This window comes from Drosophila virilis, chromosome 2 (assembly GCF_030788295.1).
Source record: "Drosophila virilis strain 15010-1051.87 chromosome 2, Dvir_AGI_RSII-ME, whole genome shotgun sequence".
Taxonomy (NCBI): Eukaryota; Metazoa; Arthropoda; class Insecta; order Diptera; family Drosophilidae; genus Drosophila; species Drosophila virilis.
Window position 1 is genome coordinate 12,562,355 of NC_091544.1, and position 17,515 is coordinate 12,579,869.

The 17,515-nt window shown below is 39.6% G+C and overlaps 3 protein-coding genes and 1 long non-coding RNA gene across 9 annotated transcripts in view; 2 read left to right on the top strand and 2 right to left on the bottom strand.

The window, feature by feature from the left end:
* Teh1 (tipE homolog 1) overlaps positions 1 to 410 on the bottom strand; it is a 32,839-nt gene extending 32,429 nt beyond the window's left edge. For both annotated transcript variants that reach the window (XM_002053980.4, XM_032440028.2), the window contains exon 1: positions 91 to 410. The gene's annotated coding sequence lies outside the window, so the exon portion shown is untranslated. The remainder of the gene's footprint in view (positions 1 to 90) is intronic.
* Positions 411 to 1,377: 967 nt separating this feature from the next.
* Positions 1,378 to 4,801, top strand: LOC26530428 (leucine-rich repeat-containing protein 3B). The gene is made up of 3 exons (XM_015172312.3): positions 1,378 to 1,474; positions 4,026 to 4,484; positions 4,550 to 4,801. Exons 2-3 carry the CDS (start codon positions 4,032 to 4,034, stop codon positions 4,715 to 4,717), a joined length of 621 nt encoding a protein of 206 aa, XP_015027798.1. The 5' UTR covers positions 1,378 to 1,474; positions 4,026 to 4,031; the 3' UTR covers positions 4,718 to 4,801.
* Positions 2,206 to 3,108, bottom strand: LOC26530896 (uncharacterized). 2 transcript variants are annotated; one of them, XR_001450065.3, is made up of 3 exons: positions 3,037 to 3,108; positions 2,821 to 2,965; positions 2,206 to 2,649 (listed from the first exon to the last, which is right to left on the bottom strand). It is a non-coding gene; the product is annotated as an uncharacterized lncRNA (long non-coding RNA). The 2 variants fall into 2 exon arrangements; XR_004305144.2 differs by having other exon boundaries at positions 2,206 to 2,965.
* A 7,955-nt stretch (positions 4,802 to 12,756) lies between the features above and the next one.
* Positions 12,757 to 17,515, top strand: part of Glut4EF (Glucose transporter 4 enhancer factor) — a 149,893-nt gene continuing 145,134 nt past the window's right edge. For 2 of the 4 annotated variants that reach the window (XM_015171548.3, XM_015171550.3), the window contains exon 1: positions 12,757 to 13,827. In XM_015171548.3, the coding sequence (XP_015027034.1) occupies positions 13,255 to 13,827 (573 nt within the window). In that variant the 5' untranslated portion in view covers positions 12,757 to 13,254. The remainder of the gene's footprint in view (positions 13,828 to 17,515) is intronic. The other 2 variants (XM_015171551.3, XM_032440026.2) reach the window with 1 other exon arrangement.

Genomic DNA, 17,515 nt, shown 5'->3' on the forward strand with positions numbered 1-17,515 from the left:
ACGCCTTTTGCGGCTAGCACTGACTATGGCAAAAAAAAAACAATAAAAAAAAAAAAAACAAACAAAATGCAGCCAAGTATCTAAACTAACTTTTGACAGTTGAAATCGCGCTGCTCCGCGCATTGTTGCCCCCTTGACAAATTTGTTGCTGTTGTTGCTGTTGTTGTTGTTGTTGTTGTTGTTGCTTCACTGGCCAAATTTGAAGATTTGTGTTGTTGTTGTTTGTTTTGTGCACAATGTACCGCCGATTACAGCACAGAATTTGCCATAGACTAGGGAATTTGTTAGCCTTTTCTGGCTTTTCGCAGGCAAACACACGCGCGGGCACACACACACACACGGACACAACACAACACAACACACACTGAATCGAGACGAGAAGCGCGAACGCTGGGCCCTGACGTGCCTCTCGGAGTGTTTGTCCAAAACTGAGACAAGGACCCGACTCCGCACAGGACTCAAGTGTAGGTGTCTATGTGCTTGCGTGTGTGTGTGTGTGTGTGTGTGTGTGTGTGGGTGGCGTCAGCTTCGCAAAGTCGACATGAGCAGCGCTGGCGACGTCAACGCCGGCAGCGACTCTTTGCCGAGTCTGGAGCATTCAAAGGATTCGCATTTGCGCACTTCGTGCACTCGTTGTGCTTGGGAGAAACACTCGTTGGCTCAAGCACTCGCTAGTTGCCTGTTACCAACAGATGCTACACTGCTTGCTCTACTGCCTAGAATAAATTAAACCAAGATACAATTGTCACAATCTGCCACTTATTAAATAAACAAATGGATTTCAAATAAATAAAATAAACTTTTGCAAATTAAAAACAAATTCATAAAATTTTAACTCGTTGTGAGCAGAGCACTGCTTGAAACTTAGCACAGACAACAACCTGCATGCACTGCTTGCTGGCGCTTATCGTATAGTTTGGCTTACACTGGTGGCCGACTGGTAGGCACGCTCTGCTTTTTGTACCCTCAAAATAATGGTTAAAAAGGATATATTGGTTTAGTTGAACAAGCAGAAGGCAGAATCAAAACCAAGTCAAAATAGAGCGGCTAAGCCGTTACTACTTTTTTCTAGTCATCATTGGGAACACATTTCGTTGCGATGCTAATGAGAACAGTTTTTTTTACCAATAATATTATATATACATATATATTATCTTTAATTTGAAAAATAAACTTTCTATAGTAGATTCTTTGCATATTCCATTCAAGAGCGGTAGATTATAAAAATATTAAATATATTTTCGCAACGATCTTTGAAAATATGATTGTAACTAATCCGATGATTGGCAAAAAGATTAGCAACTTTTGGTATATCAAAGACGGCGAGCTTAATATACTAGTACCAATTATTGTTATTTGGGGTTTGGTATTTTTTAAGGTCGCAATTCGATTAACATTTATTGTCATAGTAATTGCGCTGAACGAAGAAATTATCAAGTCGCCGGACTCCATCGTGGAAGTATTTAATAATCAAGTAAGATCCTTTGGTTGATATATTAACTATAAGCTGCAATGGCTTTTGGTGCTGAAAACGCGAACTATGTTGTTTATATATACATATATATATATATATATATGTGTGTGATATATATATATTCTTTCCGATTCCGACCGATTATTTCTAGAAAGATACCTACCTTGTAACGACCCATTCTCTGTACGAAATATATATATATATATATATATATTTATTTAACCTTCTAACGAGAAGGTAGGTATCTTTCTAGAAAGAATCGATCGAATGTTCATTCAATCTACATACGATATTGCTACAGAAAACATCTGTTATGAACGGAATTATACAACACTACATAAAGAAGAAGATACGGGCTTCTTCTATGAACCACATGGAAAATAGTTAATGCCGATTAAAGTTAATATAGATATCTAATAAAAAGTTTTCCATAGAACAACTTAATTTTCGACCGATCGTTCCAATGGCAGCTTTATGATATATGTAGTTGTCCGATGCAGCCGGCTCCAACATATATATTCTATACTATAGAATATATGTACTTTCTAGGGTCGGAGATGCTTCCTTTTGCCTGTTAGATACATTTGCAAAAATCCATTATACCCATTTTCAATGGATTCGGGGTATAAAAAGGTGCGACAAAAGCTGGGATAGTCTACAATATAACGTCCTTTGGATGGCATTCGCCAGTCAAATATTTGTTCGAAAAATTGGTTAGCCTGGTTAAGGAATTGTTTTTTCTCGTTGCTAAAAGAATTTATTTGTTGGTATTTGTAAGAGTTAGTTGCATACGTTTGTTGGATACTAATCATTGCTGCGGAGCAACTGTCAGATTGGGTTTCGGTAGCGAATCTGCTGATTGGAAGATTCTATTGGTTGAACATCTGATCGAACTGAAGCAGTATTCATTACAGCAGGGTAAGGCTCAGCAGCATTTACAGTTCTCAAGAATAACCAAATGGCAGGGAACGCCGCGATTACTCCGCTCCATTAAACTCGTAGCAAATCCAGTGAGTCCAAGCGCAGCTCCATGTAGCTAAAAGTGGCTCACAAGATTGAAACGCAGAGCCGATGCCTGCATAGCCGATTGTGCCGAAAGAAATTCTGGGACGGAGCACGACATCATGCAGGAATTGCTGCAACGGAGGAAAACAATCCGCCAAAGGACTGGATGACTAGAGAGACAAAGAGAGAGACAAAGAGAGAGAGAGAGAGAGAAAGATAGAGAGCAAAGTTTAAAGGAAAGTGTGGTAAAATATGGGTTGGATGAAGGGAAAGGAATGCTGCGGAGGAGTGGATTGGGTATGCATAAAAGTCAAGTCGGAACTGAAGCTAAATATTCTCACAGAAGATCCTCTGCGAGAGTAGAAAAGGGGCCTTTGTAAGAGACATATCGCAATCCGGGATAAATACTATAGACTGTGCGATCATAGCTTCAGGGACGATTTTTTCAGAGTGCGCGGAAACTTCTGCGGTTGGTAGATGAGAAGCCTAGAAAGAAGGATTTAAATAAGGACGCGGATAAGATCGCTAAGAAATACGAATTATTGTGAAATACATACACAGTCAGTACGCGCCGACATACACATATGCATGTGAAAAAAAAAAACAGCTAATAGCCAGCGCAAATTCGCTTGTCAAACTAATCGAGTAGGCGACATATCCGTAGATGGTAACTAAAATTCTATTTGATAACATATCGCGGCTTGTTATCAAATACAAATACTTGTGAATTTCGAACGATTTAACTTAGCCAAAAACACACTATCTGTTCTTGCCTTTGCAATCTTATACCGAAGAAATACATAGCATATTGATTGTGAGTATATTCTATAATAGATCTTGTAGCTATCGTTTAGTAAGTGGACACCCTTTGGTAAGTAAGTAAGTAATGCACACATATACAAAGATACATACATACATACATGCATGCTTACGTACATACTCACAAACATACATTCATGCATGCATACATACATACATTAGTACATTAATACATGCAGACACGCCCACATACACACATAAACATAAACATACATACATGCATACATGCATGCATACATACATACATATATACAGACACACATACATACACACATATATATATATATATACATACACACATACTCAACTAAACTCAAGATAAATTTAGCAGGAATATTTATTTTATTTTTATGTTGAAATGAATTTTTATATAGAGGGCTTTGAAATTAAATTTTTAAATAAGAACCAAGGATGAATGGATTTTCCGAAAAATATGAATTTGAACAAAAATGATTCTACACAAAAAAAGTTTCACACAACCGTTTCTCACTATTTAGCTTATCTTCTAGTCGAAGTCTCCTATTATTTTCTTTTATTGTTTTATACGCGTATGTCTTTTTTTTTAGCAATCAATAGACACTGACTCAGTAGCCTGGTACGAGTGTTCTATGAGTCAGCCAAGAAAAAATATTGCATTGATAATATGAGTGAAGAATGAATGTAATGATATTTTGATTTGCTTTGCTTATTTGGTTATTTGTCTTCCATTTGCTTGCACTTCTTTCAGGCAAAGATGATTCTGAGCTTGGCGCTCATTTTGAGTGCCAGTGTAGAGCCCTTCGATTCAGTGAGTAGAGCTGAACTAGATTGCGGCTGCTTCTTTCACGTGGAGCGGGTCGCGAACTGCTCAAATCGAGCAAGCATTGACTTTAAGTGCTTGAGAAAGCGAGCCCCAACAGAGCTCTGGCTGAGGTGGAACAACTATTCAGCAGTGCCAGAGGAACTATTGCACGATTTCAATAGCACCAGAAAAATTGATCTATCAAACAATTATATAGAAATGCTGCCCGCTGGCATTGCGGAATCCCTACCACAGTTAAGACATTTGGTTCTCGATCACAACAACTTCTCTGACCCAAACGAACTCCTGCGTATCAATATACGAGGCAAGGCGTCGATGCATTACAATCCATTTAAATGCGATTGCAGCGATCCCAACTATAAGCAAATCCTGTATCAAGCTAACGTACGCATATGGATATCATGTACAAAAGGGCAGTGCTTAATCGGGTTTTTGTCTTGCCTTTGCAGAATTTAATGACAACCGTCGTGTGTGCAAATAATACAACTGGCAAGCCCAAATCGTATCTGGACCTTTGCTATCAAGAACAAGGTAACTCGCGGATATGGTGGCCTTTAATAACAATCGTTGTTGTTATTTTCGTTGTAAATGTCATCATTTGCCGCAGATTGGCGTGAATATTGCAGTTTGCCATATTGAATAATAATATTAAAATTTACTAAGCTACAGTATTAGCATATCAGCTATAAATAAAAGAATCTTAATCTAAAAAAAAAAAAAAGTTACAATAGATATCTTAGATAGATACAATGTTTAAGGATAGCTGTCAGTTGTTTGGGTACATGTTCATTTTTCTAAAGGCGTCGTTTAGTCGAGGCTATAGGATAGAAAATAAGACATAAGATTATAAATGTTGCCTCATATTTTTATTATTATTAAGCAAATTATTTAACGTGAATACCACCTCCAGCCCAACCGACACGAACAAAAAAAAACCAAAAAAAAAACGATACAAACTACGACTATGTGTACAAATACAATTGCAAATACTTGGAAGCGGGGCAAGTTCTCGATTATCGGAAAAAAACTCGATCTGCGCAGGCACTAGGAGCATCTACATCTAAAATTTCAAATCTCTAGCTCTTATAGGTTCTGAGATCCTTCGTATGAACGTATATATGACGGATGGACGGACGAACGAACGAACGTTCGAATCGGCTATTGATACCGATCAAGAATATATATACTTTATGAAGTCGAATACGATTTACACTTTTTACCCATTTTTAACTAATATCTACCGTTTTATGTGTTTAAACTTTTTTCGTCAACAATTTTGTTTATCCTGAACAAGAGTACAAAAATATATTTGATCCATTCAGAAGTGTTGCATACTTTTTGGCTCTTACAAAAAAAAAAATGGTAACTGGTACACTGAGCCACCCTAATGGTAGGAGGAAAGCCTACTACAAAAGCTAACTGAAAGCTTGCCGCACCGCAAAAGCTTAAAGCGTGTGTGCCAAAGCTCATTGCTGAGCACCGTTTTCAGGGTAGGGGGCAACAACAGCAAAGGCTGCCCCAGTTTTTGCCAGCAGCCCTGACATGCAGCAAGCATAAAAGTACCCGAAAGTGGGTCAAGTAACTGGCGGCTGCCCTTGGCACGGCGAATTTGTCCTTGATGCTAGCGTTAGCGCATCCAATTGAGATGGAATACACGGCATCCGGCCTGGAGTTGGGTTTGGGTTGGGGTGTGCCAATAGAGTTTATAAGAAATATATTTTCTGGAGACTTTTTTCATAATTTTGATAAAGCTTTTGCAATTATAATTTCTTTTTAATTTAAAAAGTTCTATTACAAACGTAAAATTAGTTTTATCTTTTCTTGTATTTCCATCATAATAAATATGGGCGACTTGCGTTTAGTGGAGTTTTAATGGGCCGAGGGCTGGCCGGGCCCTGACACAGATACACACACACACACATACTACCTGCACACATATACATATACATATGTACATGCATTTACACATACACATAATTTCGTGCAGCGCCTGGAATGTGGGTCAACATATTTTCGCTGCTGCCTGACGCTGCTTTTTGACCCATTTTTTTTTTTTTTTTGGTTTATTTACTTCATTTCTCTTTTTTTTTGTATGTTGCAGTTGCCAAACTGTGTTGCAGGCGATATTTAACATACAATTTATGGCTGGTGGCAATTGCACTCGCAGTTCAAAGTTCAGTGCAACAACAACAACAACAACAACAACAACAACAACAAATGGCGGACAGCTGAGCTCAGCTTTGGGGTGGGATGCGGCACAGTTCCATGATCTGCGCCCAATTTAGTTGCATTGTCGTCTCTCGATGGGAACAATGAAAATGTTTGTCTGCCGACTGTCAACGTTGCCACGCACAGTCCAGGGGCAAAGACCAAGCGCAGTTGTGTGTGTGTGTGTGTGCGTGTTCGTGTGTGTGGCACGGGGAGCGGCAATTCGATGATCGGTGAAATTAGTTTGTTAGCCATGTCAAGTATTCTCTTTGGTTTTTTGTTTTTTTTTTTGTCACACAGGTGCCGCGTCTCTGGCTCCAGCGAACTGTGGCCAACCGGTTGTCAAAATGCTGGACATGACATAAATTTGTATCTGCAACTGGCAACTGGCAACCTGGCAACTGGCTACGTCTTGGCTTGCCACAGCCCGGAACGTACCGCACTTTGTTTCCACATATTTCAGCGCTCATCTTTGTCTAGAATTTATGCTTCCTGGCGCTGACGTGTGCACATCAATCAGACGACGCGTTTGCTAACTTGATGTTCATTATGTGCACAACGCTGACCCCTCACCCCCGGGCAAACAACAACAAGCTGCTAACAATGGCAACAAGCATTCCAATTGGGCCAGCACGCAACTTGCAACCGTTTTTAATCCCAATTTCAATGCCACCGAGGCTGGCTGTTGGCGTAGCGCCCAGCTTTGGCCTTCTCTGACAGCTTTGATGGACATCTGACACACACTTTCGTGGCACAAGCAAACACACACACACACACACACACACACACACACAGCTGGACAGCTGAGAAAGCAGCAATTGGACTCATTTATACATTAAGCAAATGAGAAGTTATAGAAGCTAAGCTAAATCATGATAGACATTAAAATAGAAAGCTTCTAATTTCAATGCAACTCCGCTCTATGCAAAACGTATGCAGATATGTTATCAATTTTTCCGATTAGCCACGCCCACTCAACCAATATTGTTATGTATATCGATCTATACTCTAATTTTGTTCACTCTAGCTGTAAAACGTAGATAAAAAGATCTCTCAATTGACCCCTGAACTTGCAAAGATTCAACTATTAAACCTGAATTAGAAATACAAATAACTGTTAAGCACATGATAAGAGCTCGCGAGAGATTCTTGCAGAGTTTCATCAACTGTTAACACTTTAGCTGTTGGTTAGACAAGGAGAGGCAATTGAAATGTGCACTGCGTACACGCCATTGGTCGCAGCGCTTTTGATCCCGTTAGCTTAGCTGTGAGCGCAGGAGCTATAACATTTGTGTGCTCTTCACTCTTACTGCATTAGTGCGAATGCCGGCGAAGTGAGCTTTCGGCGGCTGTTTAGTGTGTGGGCGTCTGTCCTGCAGATCGGTTGTGTTCGTTGCGCGTGTTTTAAAAATCGTTTCCTAATAAAGTCCATTTAACTAAAGTGTGTTAGGCGCGACTAACTTATGTTAACGGTGTGTCTGTGCGCGTTAGTTGTCAACCTATTTCATGTCTGTCTTTGAGCCGTGCTTCACACTCGAATATATGTAAATGCATTTAGATTTCTTGGTGCTGAGCTTTTTCACAAAGCACAAATTGGCGCGCATTTGCACATCCAATGAAAGAGAGAGAGAGAGAGAGAGAGCGAGAGTAAGCGCGCGAGAGCGCAAAGGGACGCAAGAGAGTTTCATAATCTTATACCATTAACAGAAAATGTTCAGTACATAATAGGATAATATTATGGTTTTTTTTTATATTTATAATCAAAATATAAGTGAAATTAGCCCAAATAACAGTTGTGCCTGGATATAATAGTAAGAATTAAAAAAGAAAAACAACATTAGAATTCAACAAAAAACTAAAAAAATATACGTTATGATCCTATTAAAACACACGGGCATTCTCTATAAAACACTACCAAGTATTCAATTTGATCGCTCATTTGCTCAGCAAAGGTCCTGATAGAAGTCCTATCGTTTCTTAACTTGATAAAGACTGCAAAAATGTTGACTTGCTTGATGTGAAAGTGGAAGGCCAACCCCAACGGTAAAGTTAAAGAAAAGGACAGGAATGTATCGAATGTTGCGCATGAGCAGGACGCAATGGCAGTCGATGAAAACTGAAAAGCTGAGGCGAAAATGGAAAGTGCGTATTGCTCCATCCATCAGAACGGCCAGCGCCCAGTAAAAGACGCAAAAAAAACCCAATAGCATGAAATGTTATGATATACCCAAAGTATATACACACACACATACACGCACAGATATATGTAAGTACATTTTATGGAAGTATTTTGAAAATCCGGTTTCGAAGGCAATCGAAACCAAATCGCACACACACAAACACACACTCATACGCAAAGCATGTATACAAAGGCAACAACAAAAAGATTACAGAAGAAATACAGATATCCGACTTATACACAGAGGAAGATAAAAGATAAACCCTAATTAATTATTAATTATAAATAATTAATACAGTTCTTAGTCCAAGCCAAGGAATTGCTTCGTAGGACTAGCTTAACATAGGAAAACTTTTTTAGCCACCCACCGGCGAGCGCCCACCGTGCGCTCATTCCAATCAGACGAATTGAGGACGCTGTTAGCTAACAGCAGTTCCCGTTCTAATTGACAAATGTGCGCTCTTACAATGTTAAGCGCAGCACACACACACACATACGCGCACACACTACATAGACTCTCTTTGACTCTATGAGAGCATTAGAGCGAGCAGGCTGACTGTTGATTTGCCCTCTCGACTGGTTGACCTATTTTCCAGTTTGGTAATATGCCAGTGAGTGTTTATTGATGTGTGTGTGTGTGTGCATGTGTGCGTGTGAGCGCGCCTTCTGTTGTTGTCTTGCTCCATCTAACGCTTTGTTTGGGTTTTGCTTTTTGCGTTTCTCTTCGTTTGGTTTGATTTTGTAACACACAGATTGCACCGGCAGTCGCTGCGTTGTTGTTGTTACTATTGCTGTTTTTTTTTGTTTTTTTTTTTTGTTTTTGTTTTCGTAACTGCGTATTTGTTGTAATGCCCAACGACAAGCGCTGGCAACGCTCCGTTGAATACAATTTGTGGTTGTTGCTGCTGCTGCTGCTGCTAGCAACTGCGGCTAAGGAATTTCCACTCAAGAAATGATTAATTGATTTTGGCAGATAGCACATCTCTGCAGTTGGGCGCCATTGCGGGCTACAGGTTGTCCAATTGCAAAAAAATATGCTTAAAAACGCTTGACAACGTCCCCCTTTGACCCACACCGTAAACTACGCAACGCATTCGGACATCTATCGCAAATGGCGTTTTCAAATGCTTTAGGCATGAAATCCACCCCAAAAATATCAAAACAACAACAACAACAACAACGAACGAGCACAGCATAAATCTATGCGCCTGTACATGAATTCGTATGTATACATGTGTGTAGGTATGTGCGCATATTGGCCCCTGTAGCGCTGATGGATATCGAAGCAGCGTACGCCCAGAAAACGACAGCCCCAGCCCTCGGCCCCGAGCCAGCCCCCGCATGCTGACAGCAGTGGCGTCGCTGTGGTATGCCTACACAGAGGTCATTCCAAAGGCAACAACAATGCCAATATAACAGCTACAGCATACAACATACGGCCAGCCAGCATAATACAGCAACAACAGAGGCCCCCCAAAAATCAGTGGAGATATGTACATATGTATGCACGTGTGTATGTGTGTATGTGCGTTCAATATTCACAGCAGCGACATCAACAACAGCAGCAACATCGCGGTGTTGCCGATGTAAACAAAAGCATAATAACAGCTGTGAGTTGCTGAGAGCGAAGAGAGCAAGATCACGCTCTCACCCACACACAAGTACACAAATGAAGTGCTCTCTTTAACTGTTAAACTTGTGACGTTGACAGAAAACCGGCCGGCAATTTTTATAGCAATGCCCTGCAATAGGAAAATGACTAACATGGCATATGTATTTTGACAATATGTTTAGGCAGAGTATAATTTAGTAGAGGAGACCGAAATTGCGGTGCTATCGACAGATATTCCTTATATACAAAATACAACATACATAGCGGATCACATATATTTTGTTTTGTTAAGAATAGCAGCAAAGGGAATTAATTAATATTTTGGCAATATAAGTTTAACATAGCATCAGTAATAAGTGAAGTGTAGCTATTAATTATAAACAATTGCATTGTATATTCTTGTTATCAGAGTATTAGAGGTTAGAGTACTTGGAAGTCATGCAAGCACAAGCAGTGTATTCTCATCTGTTATGTGGCTGAGTGCTTGCTGTGCTGTGCTCAACAGCTGTTTTCGCAACATTGTTGCTGCTCTGCCAACAACAGCTGTTATCGTGTTGGCAGCGTTTCCCGCTCTCTCTCTCTCTCGCTATCGCTCACCCACTCTCTTCGTTCTGTTGTTCGTATCGCGCACAGCAGGCATAAACATGCATACTCTCACACACACACACACGCAGGTATGCATACAAATACAGAGTTATGCGGCGCTCTGTTGACGTTGTGAAAAATGTTGACAAGTGTTTAACTTTTTGTTAACTGCGTAGTTTTTTTTGGGTTGGGGTTGGCAGCAGCAACAAACGACGACGTCGACATTTGCTGTTATGCTGGCAAACAGGCGATGATGGCGTCATAGAGACACAGATACACAGGCACACACATACATATGCACATACCCGCTGACTGACTGGCTGGCCATATTGATAAGCGCACTGCGCTGCTGCGTATTGATACCAATTGGCGTTAATTACGTGGGCAAAGAGGAAGAAAATGCCAATCTTTATTGTCCTGGGCTGTATATAATGGCAAAACTAATTAAAATTTACATACATATACACATGCATGTTTGTATGTACTTAGATACGCATTTTCAGTGCCAGTAGCTTGACACATCGACATAACAAATTAACAGCTAGTCTTGATGCTAACATTTTTCGATAGCCGCGACTGTTAACTCAATTGAGGCCTATGTTGTAAGTATGTGCGCGCGCGTGTGTGTGTGTGTGTGTGTGTGTGTGTGTGTGGTGAATGCATTTTCGACGCTTTCAAGAGCATGTTTCTCAAGTATTTTACGTATTATGTTGGCAGCAGGGGAAAAACTTGCACACATTCAAACAAGCCACACACACATACACACACTCACAAACACAACTGCATTTATGTTGTTTTTCAAAGCAGGTACGTACAAAAGCATAATATACAACAAGCCAAGCAACAGCAACAGCAACAGAGAGCAACACCCCAGACAGAGAGGCAGAGCAAGAGAGATAGCGAAAGAGCGCAGTGCTTGTGTGTGTGCGTGTGCTTGTGTGAGTGCTGCTCGCTGCGCGTAACTGTAACTCGTCGTTCGCTCGCTCAGTCTTTGATAGCCAACTCTCGTGTACAGACCGATAAGCGCTTATTGCAAGCTGCCCTCGTCGTCAACGCAGACGCCAAAAAACCCGAACAATCAAAACAATCCAAAATAATAAAATATATATGGAACAGAAAACAATTGACAACAGTGTGAATGCTTCTTAATTGAAGGCAACAAAACGCATTGGGTAAGCCCCAGCAATAACAACAACAGCAACTACGGCGGCAGCAACAACAACAACAACAACAACAACAGCAGCAGCAGCAACAACAACAACTACAACAACTACAACAATAATAACAACCAACAAATAGTGCAGCATCAAAAGCAACGGACAGCAGATTGCATCCATTTTGCTCTCTTGCGCTTTGTTAGTGTGTTCTGTGTGCGTGTGCCTGTGTGTGTGAGAGGAAAGAAAAAAACTTGGAAGAAAAAGTGAAACGACCGGCAGCGAAAGCAGCGTGAAAGCAAAGCAAGCAATAAATATATATATATACATACATATATATATATATATATATATGTACATATATATACACACACATACATAGGCATATGTATTAATGTGCATGTAGAAAATAAAACGCCAATCAGCGCAATTTAACAACAACAACAACAACAACAACAACAACAGCAACAGCAGCACAGAGAACAATATAAAACATATCGATTAGCAAACAGATTAGAGAACAAAAACTGAAACAAACATTTTATGTGACATCAATAAAATAAAACAAAAGTAGAAAATTGCAAAAGATATTTTGTTAATTTTCGTAACAGTGTCAACTGGCTGTCAAGCTGACGTTAACAACGCTTAAAATTGGATTATGCTTAGGCACAAACGCAACAGCAGCAACGCCCAACAGAAGACGCACAGCGAGCATGTGAAGCTGGCCGGTAAACCAGATGCACTGCATCCCCAGTTGTATAGGAATACGCCCGTCCAGCGTTTACAGTTCAATCAGCATTTGAACCAGCGTGTCACGTTCTGCCTGGAGCTCTATCACAAGAACATTATCAAAAAACTATCCGAGCTTAGGAAGATTAACGTTTACAAATTGACCAAAAACGTTTGCCAGACTTAAGATACTTTTATTAAATAATACAATACAAAAACAAACTGTGTGCAACAAGTTGTCCAAGTGAAGCTCAAAGTTTTTGTGTGTGTGTGCGTGTGTGTGCGTGTGTGCGCGCAGCTGTATATGTGTGCGTGTATATACAGTAAAGTTGAAAATTCGAATTAAAAAAAAAAATACAAATAAAAAACAAAAGTGCAATACACAAAAAAAAAGAAGTGTGCAACAAAAATGTCAAGTGCAAAAAATGCTGCTGCCAGCCAAACAAGCCAAGTTCAAGTCTTGAATTCATAGTAAAAACTAAACAAAACAACAAACTAAAACAACGGCAAACATAAAAACGTAGAAAAAAAAAGTGTTTTCAAGTTTTGCAACTGCCACAGTCAAATTTAAAAAAAAAAAGAAAGAAAGAAAAACGCTAGAAAAACGCCAGTAAAACGCGCGCGCTGCACGCCAACAAAAGCTAAAATATATATTGGTAATATATTGGCCAGAAAATTAACACGAAAATGTCCACTAGCCGCCGCTTGGCCAAACGCTCAATAATTGGCACCAAAGTGTGCGCACCCGGCCCCGACGGCCTCTGGTACTCGGGCGTCATTCAGGACGTTAAAACGCCTACATCCATGTCCTCCACGCCGGAGCCAATGCCGCCGCCCACCTTCCTGGCACCGGGCGATGCCCAGTTGAACGCGGACACGCGCTATATTGTTCGTTTCGATTTCAAGACCCAATCGCTGCCGTCTGGCGTCGCCGCAAACGCATCAGGGTCCGTGTCCTTGTCCGCGTCCGGGTCTGCGTCTGCATCCTCGGAATCGGTTATTGTGGAGACGCGACGCGCCGCTGCCGCCGCCAATGTGCACATCAGTCCGGCTCAGGCATTGCGCCGCAACGCCATGACAAAGGAGTTTCGCGAATCGGATCTTATCGGGCCCGGCTTTCGATCCATTATGAGCATACAGCTCCAGCCCGGACAGCGCATCTTTCTCACCTACAATGGACGCGAACAGAGCGGCGATGTGGTCCTGCACGATGTCGCCAAAGATGAGGTGGTCGTCAAGATAACCCCAGCTGGAAATGAGGTGAGTCTCAAACTACAAACAAACCAAAGCCAACCTAATCCTAGAGTGATCCGATATTATTAATAATCTAAAGAGATTTGTCTATTTGCCATTGAGAGAGATAAGAAACTTGGTTATGACAGAAATAGATTACTCCATAGAAATATATATTGTATTTCTCGGATCTTAGATCTGAGTTTCGATCTTTCAGACAATGAAATTGAATATTAAATAATAAAAGATTACATATCTTTGTTTATTAATCAAATTCTGTTTGAATACATTTATATCTCAATTAAAGTTTAATTAAGGCCAAGATTTCATTTCAGAGTCCATTTGACTTTCCTGTATCAAATTGGGAAGCATATCTGAAAGATAGTATCTGAAGATAGTTAAGATGAAATATTCAAAGCAGAATTTAATCAAATTATATTCTAAAGCTTAAAATTGTATTCGCTCGAGACACTTTCAGTTTGTGCGCTTGAACTGTTTTCTTGGCTAATTAGCTCAATCGAAAGATTTAAAAAAAAAAGAGGCAAACTTCGGTTATTTGATTTGTGTGCCTCCACTTGGTTGCACGTTGTGTCCGCCCACGACATGACAACTGTGCAGCTGGCGCGGCCGCTGGGGCTGGCGGCGTGCGTTAAAAAGTGTGTCAAGGTCAGCCCCAGCCACAGCCACAGCCCCAGCGAGAGTCACAGCTATAATGTTGTGGGGCGCTTCACATACTTACACATGTATCTATGCATCTATGTATCTATGCATCTATGTATGTATCTATGCATCTATGAATCTATATATCTATGTAGCTATGAATCCATGTATCGTAACAATGCATGGCGGCGCATAGCATGCACATTATGTACATGTTTTTGTGCACTTATGTGCATTCGCTGTTTCTATGTCTTTGTGACACGGCAAATTGGTTTTGGGGGTCGCATTTCGCGTTTCAGAGTCACGTAACTGGGTTAACACGGCTAACTGAGTGTGGCCTTCTTCTTCCTCCGCTGCCCCGGGGATGGCCCAAATCCAAAGGCAAACCCAACAAATTGCTGTACTCCAGTTGTCGACATCATCGTGTGCTATATGAAATATAAGAACCCAACAAATTGAGGCTAGATCTTACATTATGCAAAAGTTTTATCATAAAAGCTGCCCTGTTTGATTTCAGAGTTGATTCTGCAATCTTCCTATAACCTGATCTATCTAAGGAAAATATATAGAAGAGATGAATTGGAAAAACTAAATTTTTTATATAAAATAAAAAAATAATAATATTTGTTTTCCCGGGACTACCGATATTATACAATGATATTATTCTGACTAATTTTGATGCTTTATCATTATTATTAATATTATTGTTACTTTATTTATTTTTATTATTATTATTAGTATAATTATAGTAATATTGAGTGTTATAACTGTTATTTTTACTCATTTATTATCATTATTTTTATTGTTATTATGATTGTTATTAGTATTATTAATATTATTATTATTATTATTATTATTATTATTATTATTATTATTATTATTATTATTTGTATTATTATTATCATTATTATTATTAGCATTATTATTATTGTTATTATTATTATTTTTATTATTATTATTATTATTATTATTATTATTATAAAAGGTGGTCTTAGTTGAGTTAAACTTAAATATTCTCAATTGTTGGTAGATCACTTATTTTTCTCAATTATTATATCATTATATTTTAAGGTATTCCATTCCATTAATAAATAACCGGGTCAACCTTCATTCCCGTGTAATATCTGTTTCATATATAAATTGTGAACATAATGAACAATTGGTTTAAGACCGTTTGGTATGGGGCAACTGTTTGCTTCTGCGAAATAAACTGAACTCATCGGGGTTCATGTTCTGTGCTGCGAACCTATGCTCCAAAATCATCCGTCTCCGACCACAGCCCCAACAAAATTACGTCACTCGAGCGACGAGCAGCCCGCACGATTAGAGTGTGAAACATCGTTGGGGCATTTATAGAATCGCTCGATTTCGATGCTGATGCCGATGCCGATGCCGATGGCGATGCCAATGACGATGCCATCGATGTCGTAATGAAAAATTTGTTTAGCATTAAATTCGTGAAAGAATGCGATAGACCAAAAACGAAAAGCAATGTGCGTTGCATGTTCAGGGTTAGATAAACATACTATATGCTACTATGTGGATGGGGCGTTCGATTCTCACAATTCGGACGTTTTTCGCCTAATTATATAGATTGCTCGCCATTGGAATTGCTGCTGCTTAATTGCGTCATAAGTCAAGTAGATACATAAAATTATTGTTGATAGATGTCATTGTTACATGTGTAGTTAAATAAATGCCGCTGCACGTTGTACTATAAATGTAGATGTATCTGTGAGATACATACGCACGTTCCACGACTGAGACCGGCATCGGCCTCGAACTGCGATTTCTACATTACCTCCTCTATCTATCTCTACGTATCTCTCTCTCTTTCTCTGTCGCTTGTATTTTGCCTTTTGCTTGCGCTCGTTCCTCGTATCTACTTCCTACACTCGCAAGTTGTTTTGTTTTGTATTCTTTTTTTTTTGTTCGCCTGTTCTCTATCTGCTATAGCTTTTTAACTAATAATCGCTAAATACTCGTACGTTTGCAATTGTTGCACTGCACTAGGGCGTGCGCTAACTATGAGATACACAAATGCACAGATACACAGATACACAGATACAGATACAGCCATAGCTACAGATACAGCTACAGCCGCAGATAGCCAGTCTCAATGCCAACTCAGCTGCGCGTATCTGTTCCGTGTGGCTTGTCAATACGTTTGTCAGTAAGAGTCTTGTATGTGTGTGTGTGTGTGTGTGTGCGTGTGTGGTTGTATCTCGTAGAGCGCGCGAACCTCAATGTATCTAACGGATGCGCAGCGACAACATCTCATTCCAATGTGGCCCTTACATGCCTAAGGTTTCTGGATTGTGGTTTTTTTTTTTGTTTTTGTAGGCACACTTTTTATGCAGTTTCTAAAAATATTTAACCCCTAAATTCAAGTACATAAACATTTCAATGAAATTGACTATAAAAGTTGGTGTATAATAAATAATTAATCTATTTTTTTAAATATTAAGTGCATACTTGGGAGCACCCGCAAGCTTTTTGTTAGTTTAATAAGTATTTTTCCAGCTTAACGTAAGCTTTAAGTTAACTTGACTAAAAGTTTTCTAGCTTTATGTACGCTTTAAGTTATAAGAACTACAATTTTCTAGCTTTAAGTTAGCTTGACTAGTATTGTTTTAACTTAGAGTAAGCTTGACGTAAGCTTATTTGCATTGTTTCTTGCTTTGAGTAAGCTTTCAGCTAGCTTGACCACAATTTTTCTAGCTTAAAGCTCAACATGCCGCTGCTTTCAGCTTGCTTTATTAAGCCCTTGCGCGTTACAATCAAAATTTGTTTATGACCTCATCATTAGCTACGTTGCTTAGCCAGCCGGTCAGCTAGTTAGTAAATGAATTACACACCCAAAATCCAAATACAACTCAAGCTGAGTCGAAGCTCTGTGTTGTGTTGTGTTTCTTTATTTGTATTATTTTTAGCTAATGCTGTTTCCCGCAAGTCAATCAACAATTGGGCTTAAGCTCAGTTTCATAATCATAAAGTAGATGTAAAAAACAACAACAACACAACAACAACAATTGGAATATGCAGATGTATAAAG